Source organism: Petaurus breviceps, unplaced genomic scaffold, assembly GCF_028583685.1.
Source record: "Petaurus breviceps papuanus isolate PSGF00001 unplaced genomic scaffold, PetGlider_PUasm1.0 90743, whole genome shotgun sequence".
NCBI lineage: Eukaryota > Metazoa > Chordata > Mammalia > Diprotodontia > Petauridae > Petaurus > Petaurus breviceps.
The window spans coordinates 12,842,368-12,861,523 of record NW_027187332.1 but is presented as its reverse complement, the minus strand read 5'-3'; the positions used below and the strand labels follow the sequence as shown (position 1 = coordinate 12,861,523).

General features: G+C 37.1%; 1 protein-coding gene across 3 annotated transcripts in view; it reads right to left on the bottom strand.

The window, feature by feature from the left end:
* GPC6 (glypican 6) overlaps positions 1-19,156 on the bottom strand; it is a 1,314,810-nt gene that overhangs the window by 102,297 nt on the left and 1,193,357 nt on the right. For all 3 annotated transcript variants that reach the window (XM_069067329.1, XM_069067330.1, XM_069067331.1), the window contains one exon: positions 15,675-15,818. In XM_069067329.1, coding sequence (XP_068923430.1) covers positions 15,675-15,818 — 144 coding nt within the window. The remainder of the gene's footprint in view (positions 1-15,674; positions 15,819-19,156) is intronic.

Here is a 19,156-nt window from a genome sequence, read left to right as displayed (position 1 = left end):
CACACACACACACACACACACACACACACACACACACACACACACACTGCTTTTGGAAATGAGTCACCAGAGATTTCAGTGGGTCCCTTGCCTCTCGGCTCTCCATCACTCCTCTGGATTATTTTCATCCCCTATTCAGTTTCATCCAGTTCTCATCCCCTGAATCTTTTATCTGTTTCCCTAATGTTCACATTGAGATTTTTCATTTTAATCTTGGTATGTGGCTGAGTCTCCAAGGTAGGTGCAGTATAACTTTATCAAATACCACCACTGACAGTCAGTGTTACCTACCACTTTCTCTTGTTTTTTAGTCATTGCCTGGCAGTGCAAAAAAATTTCTTGTTCATCCCTTTAAGTCAGGGGTTCATACATAACTTGAGGTTTGTGAACTTGTTTTTTCATAAAAGTATTTTGCTAATTATATTTTAATATAATTGATATTTTTGGTAATCTTATATATTTTATTATATACATACATACATAATATGTATGTATACATAATATTATTCCAAGAAAGGCACATAAGCTTCACTAGACTGCCAAAGGGGTCCAGGAGACAAGAAAAAATTAAGAACCTCTATTCTAAATGCTAAAGAATGAACTGAGTTAATTCCTTTAAAATTAGGTTCTGAAACTGGGGCATGGAAGGTTGACTATCGACTGAATCTTCAAGTCTCGATCTCCTTGAACAGACAGAATCTTTGAAATTAGATGCTGTTCTGGTATGGCTGAAAATTTGAGATTAAAATGGGGCTATGATCTCATGGAGGGGTTGTTTTTTTACAGTTGTAGAGGGCCAAAGTGACCTTAGATACAGACCCTATAAATCTGACAGCAGCAGCACAAGCAACTAGGAGTCAGCAAAACTCCCCCTCCCCTCCTCCTGGAGGTTATTCTTTGGACTACACAAACACACACAGGTATGTATATACACATATGTATGTCTGTATGTATATATGGGCATATATATATAGATAGAGCTATAAATGTGTGTGTGTGTGTAGACACACACACATATAGACAGAGCTGGATCTAGAATAAGGAAGATTTGAGTTCAAATCCTTTCTCAGTCACTTACTAGTTGTATGACCCTGGGCGCACACACATACATACAGGTGTACATACATGAGAAAGAGACAGAGACAGACAGAAGTATGTCCCTCTCTCTTCGTGTCTCCCCTTAGGCAGAACACACGAACCATCTCCTTCATAAAGACCTTCCTGACCCACCCAGTTATTATTTCACTCAAAATTACTGTGCATTGGCACCATAGGCTCATAGGCTAGGAATCCAGGGTTATGGATATTAACAGTCAATAATAAGAAAAGTGATAAATATTTATAAAGTGCTTTAAGGTTTGCAAAGCACTTTACAACTATTTCCTTCGTTTATTCTCACAATAACCCTAAGTGGGAGGTGCTATCATCATCATCCCAATTTTATAGGTTAGGAAACTAAAGTTGAGATAGAGGTCAGGTGATTTGTCCAGGGTCACACAACTAGTAAGTGAATGAGAAGGGATTTGAACTCAGGTCTTCCTGATTCTAGGTCCAGCTCTAACCATTCATCCTCATTTTAAATATAAAGAAATGTAGATACAGAAAAGGTGAGGCATTTGACCAAGGTACACAGGAAGTAAGCACGAGAGGCAGAATTTGAACCCAGATACTCTGATTCCAGGGCAGTGTTTTTTCCTCTACACTGTCTTGGATCTGCTCACTTTGCCTATGTTATATCCTCCTAATAGAATGGAAGCTCCTTGAGGGCAGGAACAGTATTTCTTTGTTTCTTTTTATCCCCAGCCCTTATCACAGTGACTAGCATCTCATCAGTTGCTACAGTCTCTTCTTCTTCCCAAAGGGGCAGGGATTTTATTAAACAGCTGCTTAATAAATATTTCTTTAGTGAAGAATTAAATTGAGTGATTCTCTTCATCTTTCTGCTCTTTGTCTGATTTACAGTGTTGCTATGTCAATCGAGTCTGCCTCTAGCTAACAGAGGAACTTACATTACATAATAAATATTTGAGGACCAGAGGCCTGGAATTCCTTTCTGGGTGTGATTTTTCAGTGATCCACAATGTTTAGGCCTTCTGGGATGACTTCCCTGAAAGCTACAATAACAAAGGACCTGTAACTACCGATGCTCAAATGGAAGGTACATCTAACACTATTCCATAGACCACTGACAAACTTTCCTAAGTACCATGCCTAATCCTAATGTTGACTGTGCTCCCTAGCTTATATCCCTACCTGGGGGACTGGATAGGGAGGGAGCCATTAGGAGAACAGGGCATGGAGGGCAGGTAACTGGCTCACTATATTAGGCAGAGGCATTGATTGTGTTTCTCAGAATTTATGAAGGCCAGTCAGTCAGTTATACTGTGGCTACATTGCTGAAAGGGGGATTTTCCCGGAAGATAAAAATATGTGTTCCCATAATTGATATGGAAAAGTGACCATAAGATAAAATCCCAGAAATAAGGGCCTATGGCATTTAAAAAGTTCGAGAGACATAATTTCTGGGTAAATTTATCATTTTAGTAATAATGTCAGCATATTTATTAGTAAAAAGATGTTCATTTGTCTGTCTCTTAGACCAAAGACTCCTCATGACTGGGCTCACAGTTTACATGCCCTATGAAGAATAGGTGTTCTGGAGGTCAGTAATCAACTCTGGTTAACAATTAATGAGAAAATGAACAGTACAATGTGAGGGTGGGCTATATTGCCAAGAGGGTCTTGGGATATGTGATTTGGATTACCCAAATCTTGGTCAAAGAAACCTATCAATTTCTCTTCCTTTCTGACAAAAGGGAGAATTAACATTTTCCCAGACCTGTTTGAGTAAACACAAAGAGTAGGAATCCATCCATTAGCCTAAATTTAGAATTTCTTTTACTGTCTGATTAGATGTTGGCCTGGGTAAATGTCTGCCTAAGATTTCCCACACTAGTTGTTTTCTGGATGAGGAAGTAGAAAAGAGGGAAAACCTTGCTCCTAATACAATAATTAGTTATTAATACAAGAGAAAAATAATGATTTCTCTCAGGTCTGAACAAGTCTCAACATCACAACCAGAAGGAGATATGATATCATAGCTCCTGGAATTAGCATTGTTTGCAGTTAGCAGTGGGTTGGAGTGATGCAGTCTTGGTCTTAGTTTAGGATGCATCAGGATGGTGGTCTGCGTGCTAGAGTTAAAGTCTGAGCCAGCTGCACAGACACAGCTGGGGCCCCAGGGAGCATGAGGCTTATCCCTCAGTATGTTGAATGGTGAAGGTCTACTTATGAGTACCTATACAATTCCTAATCCTATTTTCTCACTTGTCTCTCTGGGGCACCTCTGGGAAGATGCTTTTTTTCTCTCCTGCTTTATAATTGGCTCATACTAAGTCTTTTCTCCCATTTTCTGTTTCCAAGAAACCCCCATATAATCCTGGATTTTCTTTTTGAGGGTAGGGGTAGAGTGGATAAAGGTAGTTGTGATGGGGAGGTATTTTACTGATCACATTTCATATATATTGATCTGTTGATCTTAATAAAAACAAAGAAGCAAAAATTACATAGTAGTTGAATTTGCTACAGGCTATTGTACTAGGTCATTTCTGCACTGCTTTGTTGTACGAATATTGCTTAACTCATGCTGTCCAGAAATGGGTAAAAGGGAAAGATTCTACTGTAGTAGAGTCAACACTAGAATTATAGTCTGAGAACCTGGGTTTGAATGCTGCCTTTGCTATTCCCGAGTTAAATGAGACTTAATTTCCTTTCTTTCTTTTTTTGTCAGAGGGGGGAAAGCAAGGCAATCAGGGTTAAGAGACTTGCCCAAGGTCACATGGCTAGTAAGTGTCAAGTGTCTGAAGTCATATTTGAACTCAGGTCCTCCTGACTCCAGGACCAGTGCTCTATTCACCGTGCCACCTAGCCACCCCAAGGAGACAATTTCTCTGAGGAGACAATTTCTCTGAGCCTCAATTTCCTCATCTATAAAATGCAGGGGAAGAAGACAGTTAGGTGTGTTTAACTTTGAACCTAACTGCAAATCCTGACATAGACATTTTCTCGTGTGACTCTGGGCAAGTCACAACTTCACAGCCTTAGTTTCTTCATTTGTAAAATTAGTGTAATAATAGTACCTACCTCAGAGTGTTGTTCTGAGGATCTAATGACATAACATGTAAAATACTTTGTAAACTTTATGGTACTACATAAATACTACTACCAATAATAATTTCTAAACATCCTTTTAACTCTAAAGCCTACGGCATGGAAGGTTTTTTTTTTCCCTTTAGAAATACAATAGAACTCCTCTTTATCTCATAAAATGTCTTGAATATCTTTTAGAGACTAAATTGTTGACCACAAGCCCTTTTTTGTTTTCTGTTTTTTGCCCTCTATCTAAGGGTATTTATTCCTTTAAATTAAGGAATATCTCTAATTTGCTTAGAGGATATGTAATTTCTTGTGTTCACAGAATGTTAGCACTGGAAGGGACCTGTTTAAATGCTTTAATTCAATGGATGAGGACACTAGGGCCCACAGAGGTTACCTAGCTCATGGCCACATGGTAAGGGCGCAGAAAAGGCAGGACTAGAATCCAGGTGTCTTGATTCTTGATCTTTCTAGATGAATGAGATTATGAGGATTCTCCTAGTTGAGCATCAACTCTAATACATTTTTCTTCTTAAGTAAACTAGAACCATTTTCTTTTAGACACGTGACATACTAAAGGTAGCCTCTAGCTTTTTGAATTTTATGTTAGAAGATCAATTAAATGAGTTTGGCACCTAGATATTTTTGCCTTCTGGTGCAGTTTATGCTCTCATATTCACCTTGTTTATTCTCCACTTAAGGAGCTGTAAAGATTGACAGAAAAAGAAATACTTAAATTTCATAAGTAGGGTGCTGAGAGTTCTTCACTGAAATTATGGAAGTCTGCTTCAGGGAGCTTTCTGAGGGCAGATTCCCTTGGAACAAATTTGACAGTAACTGGGATTCTGTCTCATTAGACACAAATAAATGGTTTGTGTTCCATTTTTCCTCTTGTAGACTCAAAGTAGTACTTATATTAAAATCAATTTCATATAGCACTCTTAAACCATTAGTCCTAGCTTTGACTTTTATTGCAATCAACAAGTTTGTTGTTGATGTCAGCTAGGTCAGTTTCCCTGATTAACCCATGGAAAAAGGGCCATCTTATTTCTCCACAATAAATCAGCTCACAGAAATAAACAGACGATGTAAAAGAAAATAAATTTAAGTTCTGGAATGGGAACTCTTGGTGACTCTAAATGATGATGTAGGAAAAAGGGGGAGGAAGGGAGGGAACAATTTGATTTGCTCAGCCTAAGTTGACCCAGAAAGACTAAGGAGAGTGAAGAAATAGCTTTGACCAAGGAAACATGACACAGAAGTCAGAGAGGGGCAGAGCTTGCAATATGCAATACCATAGCCTCGGTTTAACAAATACATTGTCTGAATCAGAGAGACACTTAAATGGTGGTAACAAAAAAGTCTTTCCTCATTCTGTTTTTCGACTGTCATTTCCCTTCTATTCATTTATAATGATGTTAAGTCTCCATTTCTTCCTGACGATGTATTTTCAGTGGAACTTAAATCTGCATTTCAGCCACTGCCTAAAGCTTTTTTGGCTGTCCTTTGCTCTGCTAGTATTCCGATGGAATGCCAAGTCTAGTGTGATAAAATGAGCTTGGGAGAGCTGGGCTGAATGACATCCACTGCTCTGGAGGCAAGCATGGGCTCTCTAGGGCAAGGTAAACACCCTCGCCTCTTTGATCATGGCCACATGTCTTCTAGAATACTAAGAGCTATCAACCTCCCCCAAAGCCACAAGAAAGACCCATTCATCAACAGAGTGGGCTTTAACACTGAATTTCAGGAAAACCATTCAAAGCCTCTTGCCTAGGCTTATGATTACTGCCTCAATTTCTCTCCCCATTTTCTCTCCCCTTTCGCTCCCTCCTCCTTTCCTCTAAATCCTTGAAAGCTTATAACCTTTATGGTCAGGAAGAGTGAGTGATGAGGTAACTTTTATTTATTCTCAAATCCCGTCCTTCGTCATCTGTGCTATCATGGGGCCTAATAGTATCACAGAAAACTAATTTTCAAGATCTTATTTGTAACATCCCATTATGGGGATGGTTGATGATGGTGGTTTATGGAGGGGAGGGCATCATTTGCTAATGACAGGTCACCAAACTTTTTACAGTACTGTCAATCCTTAGTTGTAAGGAAATATTCCTAAAGTCAGAAGCTCTTAACTCCGTCTGTTGAATGTGCTGAAATCATAATTATTGTGTGCTGCAGATATCTTTCTGTCTTTAACATTTATGAAGGAAAGTCAATTTTCCCTCAAACCAGTTTCTTTTCATCTGGTTTTCTTTACAATGTTTATGCCGGAGGTTTATTGCTGGTAGTAAAGAGTGTCCAAGTATGTTATGGGAATAGCAAAATTCCCAGTGCTTTAAAATGAATTCCATAGGCCCCTGAGTCAGTTAAAAGCTGATTGATTATACACCAAATACATCCAAACTGGTATTTATAGAAGATCACATTTCTTCAGCTCTCTCTGTCATAAGAGTGAACATCACATTTGGGACTAGTGATGCTAATATCACAGACAGCCATGAGCAAAAATTACTGCAGGTTCTTTATGAAAAGGAAAAAGTATTTTAAATTGTTCAGTGATTTAATAAACAATGCATGTCAATGGATTTCTCTGGTGAACAAAGATTTAAAAACACACGGTCTGAACAGGTGTGTAGAAAGTATATATGAGATTTTATGCAATTGAATCATCAAAATGTCACTGGTGCGTTCCAGTGAGAAGATGCTGATGTAAAGACAGATGAATGACAGGGAGGAGTGTGTATGTGTGTGTGTATCACATATATTACATATAATATATATGCATATATTACATATATATGAGTAATTCAAGTAATTCATTTTGAAGTGGCAAAAACAATATTGTGGTTCACGGTGTGCAAAGCTTGCTACCTATTCTGAACCAGGGTACCTCAATGAAGTCATGGCTTAGAACTTGATACCACCCACATCTAATCTATTTGTGTAAATATTTTAGTGATTATTCAGTTACCTGTATGTCTACCACCACATATTCATTCCATGGAGATGTCTAATTAGATTCCAAAATTGTCAAATTAATATTTCTAGCGCCTACTATGTTTAAGGTATAGATAAGTCCTGTCCCCAAAACAAAGGGGTTGTATTTAACTTGTTTTGTACGCATGCCCTGAATAGGATTTTTTTCTATGATGATGGCATACACCTAGTATTGTTGATCCTTGTTCCTTAAGGAGGAGGATGTGACTGAAGAAAACTGAAATTAAGCAAGATTAGAAGGTCAAAGGAGAAAATATGCTCCTTGGGAAAGAAGGAAGGGGACACATGCTGGAAGAAGCAAACAAGATGCTATGCCTGGTTAAGACAGAAATCATGGGGTAACCAAATTCAATGGGACAGACCAGAGGCAAGAAAGAAGTTTGTGGTAATTCTTTAAAGTTAAGGAAGGCAGCAGCATGGAGTCCAGAAAGAAATACATTAAGAAGAGAAGCAGAAGGCATCAGTAAAAAGACACTCTTTTACCAAACTTTGCCATGGAATCACTCTTTCATGGTGGTAGCATGCTAGCTGCACCCAGGCTCCTTGCTACTCTATGGGTTTAAAAAGGTATTATGCAGTTTCCACAATGTAGTTTGCTTTCCTACATGATATGCATGTTGACTGAGTTATACTTAGATGAGCTGTTTATTTGGGGTTAATTCCAGTCTAGGAATTCTGTTAAAAGCTTTAAAGTCCAAAGGGAGAAATAACTATATTGATGTGTTATAAAATACAGATAAAATCCACAAAGCCATATTTTATATCTAAAAATATGCCATTTCATTCTGGGGGGGGGGCACATTTAGAAGTCACTAATGTCCTTGTGCAAATGATTCCAATTCCAGAGGGGAAAAAAAGGCTAGTCAGGGCCTGAAAATGGTTTCACTTAGTAAAATGATTTTAGCCTATCTGCTCTTAATAAAACCCTGAGCTGGAGACTTTATCCTTTGGTACTAAACCGTGGCTGGTTTAATCCACACCACCCTCTAAGCATGTCTTAAAGCAATAGATAGCGTTTTGGTTTCTTTACAAGAATTCTGTAGCAGAGTGATGATTACATCTTGTTTTTTTCCCACCATACATTCATGACCTTGACCATGATGGATGTGTGGGTCTATCTTCTTCCTATTTGTTCTGTTCTTCTATAGGCTGGAAAGAACAGCATGGCACAGATGCCCACTGACCCCTGAGTGGGAACTGAAAAATGCATATGAGGAATTGGAGTTTCTGTCCAGGCTTCCTGCAGTGAGATATCAATGAATTAGATTTGTGCATTCTCCAAGCCTGTGGAATAAGCACAATATACTGAAGCCTTGCCATTGTTTTATATCTTTCTGATGATATCCACAACTAGCCTCATCAACCACAGGCATCCTAAACGGAAAGAAGGCTATGACAGACAGATCTCCCCACTACCCCATACTGCTGTCATTGCCTGGGGAACCGCCGTCACAGAGGCTGAACATGCTGGCTTTTTACTGTTTCATGTTTTCTGCTCTGGAAATCTACTGCATTTTGCTGTAATCATTAGCCAAGGCTTCAGTGAAAACAGAATTGGAGTGTCTCAGTAGGGATTTTCAGCTAACAGATAAAGTGGACTCTGTCAAGATAAGCCAGTCTACAACCAGAAGTCTTTGGAACAATGGCCATTCTTGTGTTGAGTCAGTCGAGGCATAATGATTCAGATGCAATAGACCCTGGAAGCCAATCTAGCCTTTCCACATTTATCTTTAGAGAATTAATTGAAGTGGAGGTGCTGGCTTTCAATTCCTATTGAGGGTTTACTTTCTCTTGTTCATGCCAAGCAGAGAATAAGTGGTGGGCAGATTGGTTTCACCTAGATGGAGACTGAGGGTCTAATAAAGCCTTTTTAAAGTAAACATTTGACATCTTTTAGAAATGCAAAATATTGTATTTAATAGGATGCAGATTCCTCAAACTAGCTTTAAAATATCATTACAATTCAACATTAACAGACACTTTCTTTACTTCCCTCCCAAACCCCACTACAAATATCCCAGAGAAGCCCCAAACTCCAGAAAGTAAAATGTGATTAGATTCTCTTATTTTTCTACCTGAAACAAGTAGTAATCACAAGGATGAAAAGCTACTGGAAACTGAGTTTATTTTCATAATTCTGTTTCGGAGCCATAAGAAACAACAGGCATTTTGATTTACTTGCTTTAGAAGATACCAGTTCTCATGTTTATTATTTGGGGTTTATCTTTGTACATCAGGAATTATCTACATTTTTATAAGAATCTTGCACAAGGAGCACCTATCTGCTACTTGTCTTACTGGGAAAATGGTGTTGCATCAAGTGTAGACATAAAGTAAAGCGACCAAATTATCTCAGGGTTTGTGTTCACCCTCATTTGTTTAAGAAGTAACTTTGTCCCCACATTGTTATCTTTGGAACTAGGGTAGGACATTCACTAAATTTATTCAACTGATAAATCTGCAAATACAGCAAAAGACCCCGTGCAACAACTCCATATTCATGCAAACACTACTGACAGAGTAGGAAGGAGAGTGGTTCAATGGTTAGCGATGCTAGAGTCCCCAAAGAGGCATTGGAACATTCATCATTTTCTTCATGCTTTTCATCATTTTCTTCATGCTCCTGTTCCCCCTTCAATTTGGAAAGGATCTGATCAACTAAATTCATAACGAGATGCTATTGATGGACAGCAACTTAATTTATTAACCCTCTTGGAGGTGTCTGCAATCTAACATGGAACACTGGCTTGACTTAATCAGTCTTTCTTCCTGACATACCGTGATTGTATGAAACTAGTATGGATGCCGCTCTAACATAGGTCTCTCATGCATCTTTCAGCCCTAAAGATTGGGCTGTTTCTGGGGCCTATGGTATTGTCCTTGAGTGTAGGTCTTTTCCATGGTAGGCCTATAGAATGGTATGGTGTTAGCACTGTGAGACCATGTCTATATAAGAAAAAGAACTGGGAAGTCATCTGGTTAATTTGCTCAATGTATAAAGCCAAACTTAATAAGCAGAATGATCCTCAAATATCTAGAGTCTCAACAATTTGTGTAACAGGCAGAGTTGAATGTTAAAATATGGGTGATTTATTACGATTTAGAACAAAAAAGGGAAATAGATGGAACTAAAAAAAGAATAATTGATAGCACCAAAACATTACTTATCACCTCAAGCTCTTAATGCCCCCACTGGTGTTACCAACTCCCAGCATTTGATAGCTGAAATTGGATGGCTCTCACCACTAGTTGGGTATTCACTTGGCATAAGAGGGAGGAAAAAAAGTCAATCGACTCAAATTCTAACAGCTAAAGAGCTAGTTTCCCAGGCAGACTCCACAGTGAAACACCCAGTCAGAAGACTGGGTCAGAATTTTAATCACTTTCCCAGTGGCTCAGTTTTGTGCAAAGACTAAATTGAGAAACTCTGACATTAGGGAAGGATTTAAAAAATGATCGCGAGCCATAAATAAATAGCAGTCAGGGAACAAAAAAAATCACTGAATTATTTGGATAGATGCAGCAATTAGTTCATTCTACAGGCAAATTAGAAAGGAAAAGTGGAGATGGAGTCTGAGAGACTGTTCAGGATGATGGCACAGACAAATGAAAATGAAGGTAAAGAATAAGAAGACCAAAGCTTACACTATGTTGCATTGTCTTCCAGATAGTCCTCTGGGAAGCGGGAGGAAAACAGATTTAAAGAAAAAAGAGAGATTATTCTGCATGTATTGTCACAGAACAAATAGTACGTTTACTTATGCAAACTGGAATTTTGGCCTAAATTTTCCCCTATGAACAAGCAGCATGTTTGGAAATACGGAACATTTTGAATACATTCAGGAGTCATACTATGAAAGATCATCTCTCAAATGCTAAGATTAGCTTTAAATCAGCTAAATGCCTAGCTTAGTGGATTTTTTCTCTCTAATTTTTCTGAATCACTTAAAGCTACAATAGATTTAATACAAAATACTTCCTTAATGTGCACTGTTTATGCTTTTGCCATGATGAAGAATTGGCTGGAACCAAGTTATAGCATCGCTTTGACTGCTTGTTTTCAGTATCCATACACCATGCTAACCTCTAATTTTCTGAAGCCTACAGTTGCCTTTTCCAGAGGTTAGCCCCAGCAAAGTCTGAAGCTGTATTTTCTCAGTGCCCAGTGCTCTTTTATGCTAACTGATTTCATCCTGTATACAGATTATTTTTTAAAATCATTTTAATGTCAACATTATTAGATATTATTTGTGGATTACAATTTCAAGACTTAAGGAAAATTTAGTTCTTGTTGAATACAAATCAACTGCTCGTTATTCAATTAAGTACCAATAATAGGCCACTGTGACAGAAGGCTATGGTGATTAGCTGCCTTCCTCAGCAAAAGACACCTGGCAGTCAACTATTCCTTCATCAGATTAGATGGAGGTGCTATCAGTCCCATCAGTGCAGAAGGACATTTGGTAGCAGTAAGTGGGGACCTTTTGTGATGAGTTGATTTTCTGTCTACAGCTAAAGTAACTGATGGCTAGTAACTATCAAAAATCATTCTCTACCCTGGAACCTGGACCATAAAATAAATAACTGGAATAGATGAATGAGTTTGTTCCTATTAAGAAAGAAAACATTTAAAAATCATCTTTTTTGATATATTGAAGGGACAAAATGATAATGCTGATGTTATCTTTGCATTTTAAGGTTTCTTTTCTATTTTTGCAGTACTCATCACTCATTCTCAGTAGAGGGAGGGACTCTTTTACAAACAAAGCCCATCTGTATCAGTCTTCATAATAATAAAGCTGATATAATTTATATGATTAAAATACCTTTCCATTAATTTAAATTTAAATTAAAACAACTCTATAAGACATTTGCGGGATAGTCATTTCATTTTGGGAAACCTAGCTTGACTATTAGAATATTCATTTTGAAATTACCTTTTGAGATGGGCTAAATACAGTAGAATGACACATACATCTTTGGACATGGCCAATGTAGTTTGACTATGATATTTGTTGCAAGGATTTTTCCCCTGGGGGTAGGAGAGAATGTTTGTCAAATGAAAAGAAACTAATGAAAAAGAAAAAGAGTATCTCTTTTGCTCAGCCAATCAGAGAAGGTAAGCTCTTTAAAATGATACTTCTTTTCAGAGACAGACTTCTTGGAAGTTAAAAACATCTTTTATGGGAGTATAGTACCTCCAAAGTGGTCTAACACAAACTTTGTTAATGTCATAGTCAAATGAACTGTAGTACAATGTAAACATAGAACAATAAAATGAAGCTGGACAGGGTCTCTGAGACATTCTAGTCCAAGCCCTTTGTTTTACAAGTCATTCCACTTCACCAATGTGAATCTTGATCAGTTTAGAATGTGGCATGGTTATAAGACGGTGTGGATGGTTCTGATGCAGCATTATCCTTTTATGTGGGTCATATTAGATGATAAATGTGAGCAGGAAATAATATGGAGTTAATCTTTCTTTTATTGCTTGATACAAATAATTTTTGGTAGGGATAAAGGTGGTAAAACTTCATAGAAAGCTCTCTTCTTTTGAAACTAGTATCTTTTTCTTTGGATTTTTTTCCCCCCTTTTTGGATCGGGGAGGGCAGGGCAATTGGAGTTAAGTGACTTGCCCAAGGTGTCATGGCTAGTAAGTGTTAAGTGCCTGAGGTCAAATTTGAACTCAGGTCCTCCTGACTCCAGGGTCAGTGCTCCATTTACCATGCCACCTAGATGCCCCAAGAACAGTATCTTTTTCTGATGAAGATAGTAGATATGGTTGGGGCAACTGGAGTTGAGGCCAGGCAAAGAAGCAAGGTGGTATTGTTTGGCTTCTAAGCATGCCTTAATGTTGGGACGATAATGGGACCATTGCCCTACCTTCCCATCATGGAACTCCATACAAAGCCAAAAAGGGAGGAGGATTAGGGTAGAGGCAGGTATTGAGTATATCTGATGGTGTTTTGTGACTTCTTAATGATGTGGCTTCTTAATTTCAAGAGCCTCAGGGAACCGATGATTTTCCTATTCAGGATGTCTTATGAATGGCTGAGAATTGCACATGGTTAATCCTTATAGTTTAATGAAGTTAACAAACTTCGAATAAATAGTTTAAAAATTCATACTTTTATAATCTTACAACTGAACTGCCTAAAGTGTTTAAAGTATTATGCCAACCTTTTATGTTGGAATTATGGAAAGGTTCAAATGCCAGGTCTAACATTTATTAATTATATGACCCTAAGCCTCAGTTTCCTCATGTATAAAATGTGGATAAAAATACTTATATTACTTATGTCATTGGTTGTTGGGAGGAAAGAGTATTAGATGAGTATAGCATTAACATTATCTCCAATAATTATTAAAAATAAAATATGCTTAGTGATTCAAATTTTCATCAACAGAATTATGGTCTACTATTTACTTTAAAAATATATTCAGTGACAATTGTTAAAAAATTGTCTTTTAGGTACACAAAAAAGTTCATATTGGATGCACATGATAGGTAGGAAAGGTAATTTAAAGTCCTTTTTGTGTTATTTCTAGTAATTTGAAAATCTTGTTAGTTTTGTGATTTTTATTATTATTGCTAAAAATATGGTGGATTGGTATTTGCAAAGATTAAATTTCAAATACCATATTTCCAAAGTAATATGGACACTCAAAATACCACTGGTGTGATGTTATATAGTCATTAACTTGCTTAGGTATTATTTGTTACTAGACTGTAAGCTCTCTGAGGACATACATTATGTCCTTTTCCCTCTTTTCATACCTAATGCCTAGCATGCAGCACTGAATATCATAGACATATGACAATGTGGTCATGAAATAAATTGGTTTTGGAAATATAATTTGTCATGGCCTACTTTATTTTTTGATTGCTAATAGTTGGTTTCTTATGTTTTCCTATATTTTAATTCTATAATAGAAGTAAAAATATCTCTGCTTTCCTTTTGTCAAATGGGAAGAATTACCTTGTTTTTACAATTCTAATTTTGCTCCTTAAATTTATTTCATTTTTATTAGTTACATACACTGAATGAATATATGTCAATTTCTTTAATTTAATTTCATGAAAATTAAAAAAAACCCTGATTTGCCTTTATAGGCTAGGTGGGTAGCTAACAAAAAAGAGGGAAGTAAGAGACTGAGAGTTGTTCTTTATTTATGTTTTCAAAATCACACAAGTCAGGTTGAATAAACAATTGGACTCTATCATTTTGAAAACAATTGGTCCTTGATTATTTTTTTAAAATAATAGGTTGGACTGAATTCAAACCTATTCTCACAAGCACTGCATACTAACATAACTGAGGTGAATTGGAAAGCTGAGACAATTTCCTAGTTAATTCAGTTACAAAATGTGCTGCTGCTGAAAACTTGAATTTTATGTGCTCAATAATCAAGATGGAATCCACCAGATAATTCACCGAGTAATTGCTTGACTTGCCAATCCCCTTTGGCTGCTGTGGCAAAGCCTTTCTGTTGTTGTTAGACCTTCATAAAAAGAAATACTGAGCTCTGTTTGCACCAGGAGCAAATGCGACCAATTTAATCTCACTACTTTCACCCTATAGAGGGATATTAACTAAAATGCTAAAGTAATTTATAACAGGTGTGTAATAAAAGTGTATTCATAGTAAGCAGTACTCTATTTCTATTTCTAAATTAATTCAGATGTCGTTCAAATGCTTTATGACCTTGTTTTCATGTGTTAGCTTTCCATCAAGATAATTGGTGAAGCAGTATTAATAATGGTAAAAATTAAGTAAATACTATTTATAACACTGTAGAAATCAGCATGTGAAATAATTTGGAAGCATTACCTTGAAATGATGAGCTTTTAATTTTTCATAGAAACATTTTATTTTCAGTTGAATTAAGAATAGTTTTGTTTTTCTCATCTTTGTATGGGTAGACAGCATTTATGATTGAGGCCTGTTGAAACTTGGACTCACGTATTAAATGGCACCATGAGATAAGGTCTATTTGCAAAAGGACTATATTTTTCAGAAGAGATGGGGGAAAATCCCCCCCCAATACTGGGTAGAAATATTGTTTAGGGGGCCTATGTCAGGGTCTTTTACATATGAAAATTTAATAGAAGCAAAAGTTATAATGAAGTTTCACTGTATCATAATTGAATAAATAACCATTTAAAAAGAAGAACAGAAGCAAATGAATAAGAAATGTGCTATTTTAATTATATCTATTGAAGAACGGGTAGTTTAATCTCCAAATTAATATTTCAGAAGAGCTATGATGTAGAAAATTTGGTCACTGAATGTGTGGATTGATAGGCATACATTTTCTTGAATGATCTAATTTGCAACCTAAAAAAATGATCTCATTACTTTTCAAAATTCTTATTAAAAGCAAGGCTGAGCTTAATCACTAAGCAAGATAAGATGTTAGAGCGATGTGACTTTCACAGACAACTTTCTGGAAATCACATTGAGACTTTCCATGAGGGTGTAAAACAAAGATTCACAAAGTCCATCAGCCAACTTTCACTTACCAGCCTATCCAAACTTGTGCCAGCGGCCGTTGTTGGTCTTTCTTCAGGATTGTACGGTCTAAAGCGGGTATTAAAATTTTCAGGAGCTGAACGCGATGACCTCAGTGCAGGGGCAGGCTTGGGCTGACCACATCCCTGAAAGACCTGGAAGAACCATTGTAAAATCAACACATAGCCAAAAACTGACCGCAGAATATCATCTGTAGAAGTTCTCCTTTCTCTATATGCTGAGTTCAGATGTGGCATCCATCAATTGCTCAGTAGGATAGTAATGGGACAGGAATTCTGTTTCCCCAATAGCCATTAGTTCTGACCTTCTCAAAATTATTACACTGGATATTGGCTATATGGTAATGATGAAATGAGACGTATTTGAGACCTTTCATTTTGTTTTGAATAAACACAATTGCTGTTGCTACATGACTACCAGAAGGATCTGTGGCTTCTGACATTTCTTGCTTAGAAACCCCTTCCACTGACCCCATGCCAAGGTACCCACCAAATGCTTCCTGGGGTGGTGCCTGAGGCACACAAGTGGTTAAGTGATTTGCCCAGGATCACAACTAGTAAATGTGAGAGAAGGGAGTTGAATGAGGTTTTCCTAATTCCAAACCTATTGACCTTATTTGTTATGCCAGACTGACTCTGCTATGGTTCATGAAAGTCAAAATCTTATTTTGATTCTGGTTTAAATCAAGATGATGCAGGAAAGCAGCCACTATTATTTTGTGATGTATAATTCTGACCCTGAGAATCAGGAGATAATAATTCTCATGGAAACATGGACATTACCATTTTGGGATATATTTTGAAGAGATTTAATTTTATATCAGAGGATTTAGGACTAGAAAGGACTTTAGAGCCCATGTTGTCCAATCTCCATAAGGATCAAAGGCTTAGGGCTGGAAGGTATCCTTAAGACCAGTTAGTCCAACCCCCTCATTTTTGCAGTTTAGATAACTGAGGCCCAGAGAGTTTAAGAGATATAATTTACAAGTAAGACAATTAAACCCACGTCCTCTGCCTCCAGACTCAGAGGTGTTTTTCCTTATACCAAGAAGCCTTCCTTATTTCTACTGAGGAGATGAATCTATTCCTATATATTTTCCTATAAACTTTTCAAGATGATTCATGTGAGTCAATTCATAACTTACATTTATAATTTAAAATAACTTCTAATTTTTTCATCTGATACTCTATAATTTGCCTCAAAAATGTATTTCATGGAAGCAAATGATATGATTTTACTGAAGTGCCTAGGGAGCTTTGGTCTTCTTGAGGGTCATGCTTGATGATAAATCTGGTCTTGTGGCACAATTTTGTTTTGTCCTGTAATAATAATAATTCCTATTTTGCTGTCTTTAAGAGGCCAGTGTTCTGCTGAGTATAAACACTCTGTCTTGACATTCCTTGGGACTGGTTTAACACAATATTGATTATTCTTCCCTCACACTATTTCTAAAGTTGATTGGTATAAACTAGTGTGGTAAAGATAGTGGGTTCTATTCCCACTAGTGCCTAAATCATTTCCCAGTGGCAAGGTAGGTGCTGATGGAAAGCATTGATATTTTTCAGGCCCCCAGGGTACCATTAAGTATATGATTTTAGATTGCTACGAAAATGACAACTGACATTTTTGTATAAAGCATTAGCCTGAACAATCTGATTGGCCTTTCCACGAGTTCACTAAATCAGACCATAAATTAGGCTCCTGAAGGAGTTAACATACTTTCCTCAAGTTCCCTTTGGGAAAAATCTGGATCACAGAGTCACCATGAAGTCAAAAGAACATAAAATACCCTGTAAGAATGTTCGTATTCTCACAAAGAGACTTTTTCATAATAGAATATTACCACTTATTTTGACTTTTTTCTTTGTTCCTCTTAAGTACTACTTTAGAAATGAGGAGAAAGTATATTCTTAAAGTAAAGTAGTCTTTCTCAATTTATAGTTAGTATTCCTAATTTATTTTTAGTATTTAGTAATTTGATAATAGTTAGCTAGGTGGTACAGAGAGCATCAGTCCTGGAGTCAGGAGTACCTGACTTCAACTCTGACCTCAGACACTTAGTAGCTATGTGACCCTGGGCAAGTCACTTAACCCTGTTTGCCTCAGTTTCCTCATCTATAAGATATGCTGGAGAAGGAAATAGAAAACCACTGCAGTATCTTTGCAAAGAAAACCCCAAATGGGGTCACAGAGAATCACACACGACTGAAACAACTCAACAACAATAAAAGTTAGCTGGGTGACAAAGTAGATAGAAAGCAAACCTTGGGATCATGAAGATCTGAATTTGAACCCTGCCACAGATACTCCCTACTGGTGTGACCCAAGGCAAGTCATTTAAATTCTCTTTTCCTCAACTTCTTCCTCTGTAAAATGAAGATACTATTAGCTCCTACTTCATAGGGTTGTTATGAGAATCAAATTGTCTTTAAGATGCCAACTCTTCAAGTATTTGAAGAGCGTGATCACATCTATTGCCTGGGTTAAAAATATTTGCTTGTTGTTTTCCCTATTAGATTGCGAACTTCTTGAGAGTGGGGACCATATTATTTTTTAAATTTGTAACCTCAGTCTTAGAGTTGTGTTTTACACATTTAAGTATCCAGTAAATGCTTCAATCATTTGACTTTACTTTCTTTTAGGAAAGGATGTACTACCTTTTATTTTTTTTTAAAGCAATCGGGGTTAAGTAACTTGCTCAAGGTCACACGGCCAGTTATTTTGTGTGGGTGTTAAGTATCTGAGCCCAGAACTGATCCCGGGTCTCCCGACTCTGGGGCCAGGCTCTTACTCACTGCGCCACCTGGCCGCCCTAGGATATACTATCTTAAATGGAAGGAAAGGAAGTTGATCAAGGATGAGCAAGTCATCTCTGTACCTCAACTATTCTTTTTAAAAATGGACACGAAACTGCCTATTGCCTACTTTCCTTTAAAGGCAAAGTGAAAGGAATAAGACAATTTAGAAAAGCATCTGGACCTTCCACCGAAGAGCAGCTACAGGAGTAAGAGAGAATTATGATGCTTGTCACCTCACCTGCCTCACAAGGCTTGCTGATTTCAGAAAGAGATCTATCTCACTAGTCCTCTATCACATGAGGATTACCAAGATAATGTCTATCAAGTGTGTTGCCATTTTGAGATTAAAGGAGACGCCATTAAAGTAGAAGTGTTAAGTGACAATTTTATAGTTTTAGAAGGTGGGTGGTGATAGGGAATCAGGTTTTTAATACAGGTGCTCTGTCTTTTAGTTTCTAATTATGATTCTTTTTTTTTCCTTTCCCTTCAGAACTATTACAATATTCTTTACACATTTTGCTTGCAATCAACTCAGAAAGTCTTTGTTTTTCTCTTTACTGAGATATACAAAGCATTTCCTTACCTTACGTCCCTTTGTCTTCTTTATCTTTTTAATTGTCTTCCTAGTCTGATTAGTTATACTCATACAGAAGTCATTACTGGCATCTTGAGCA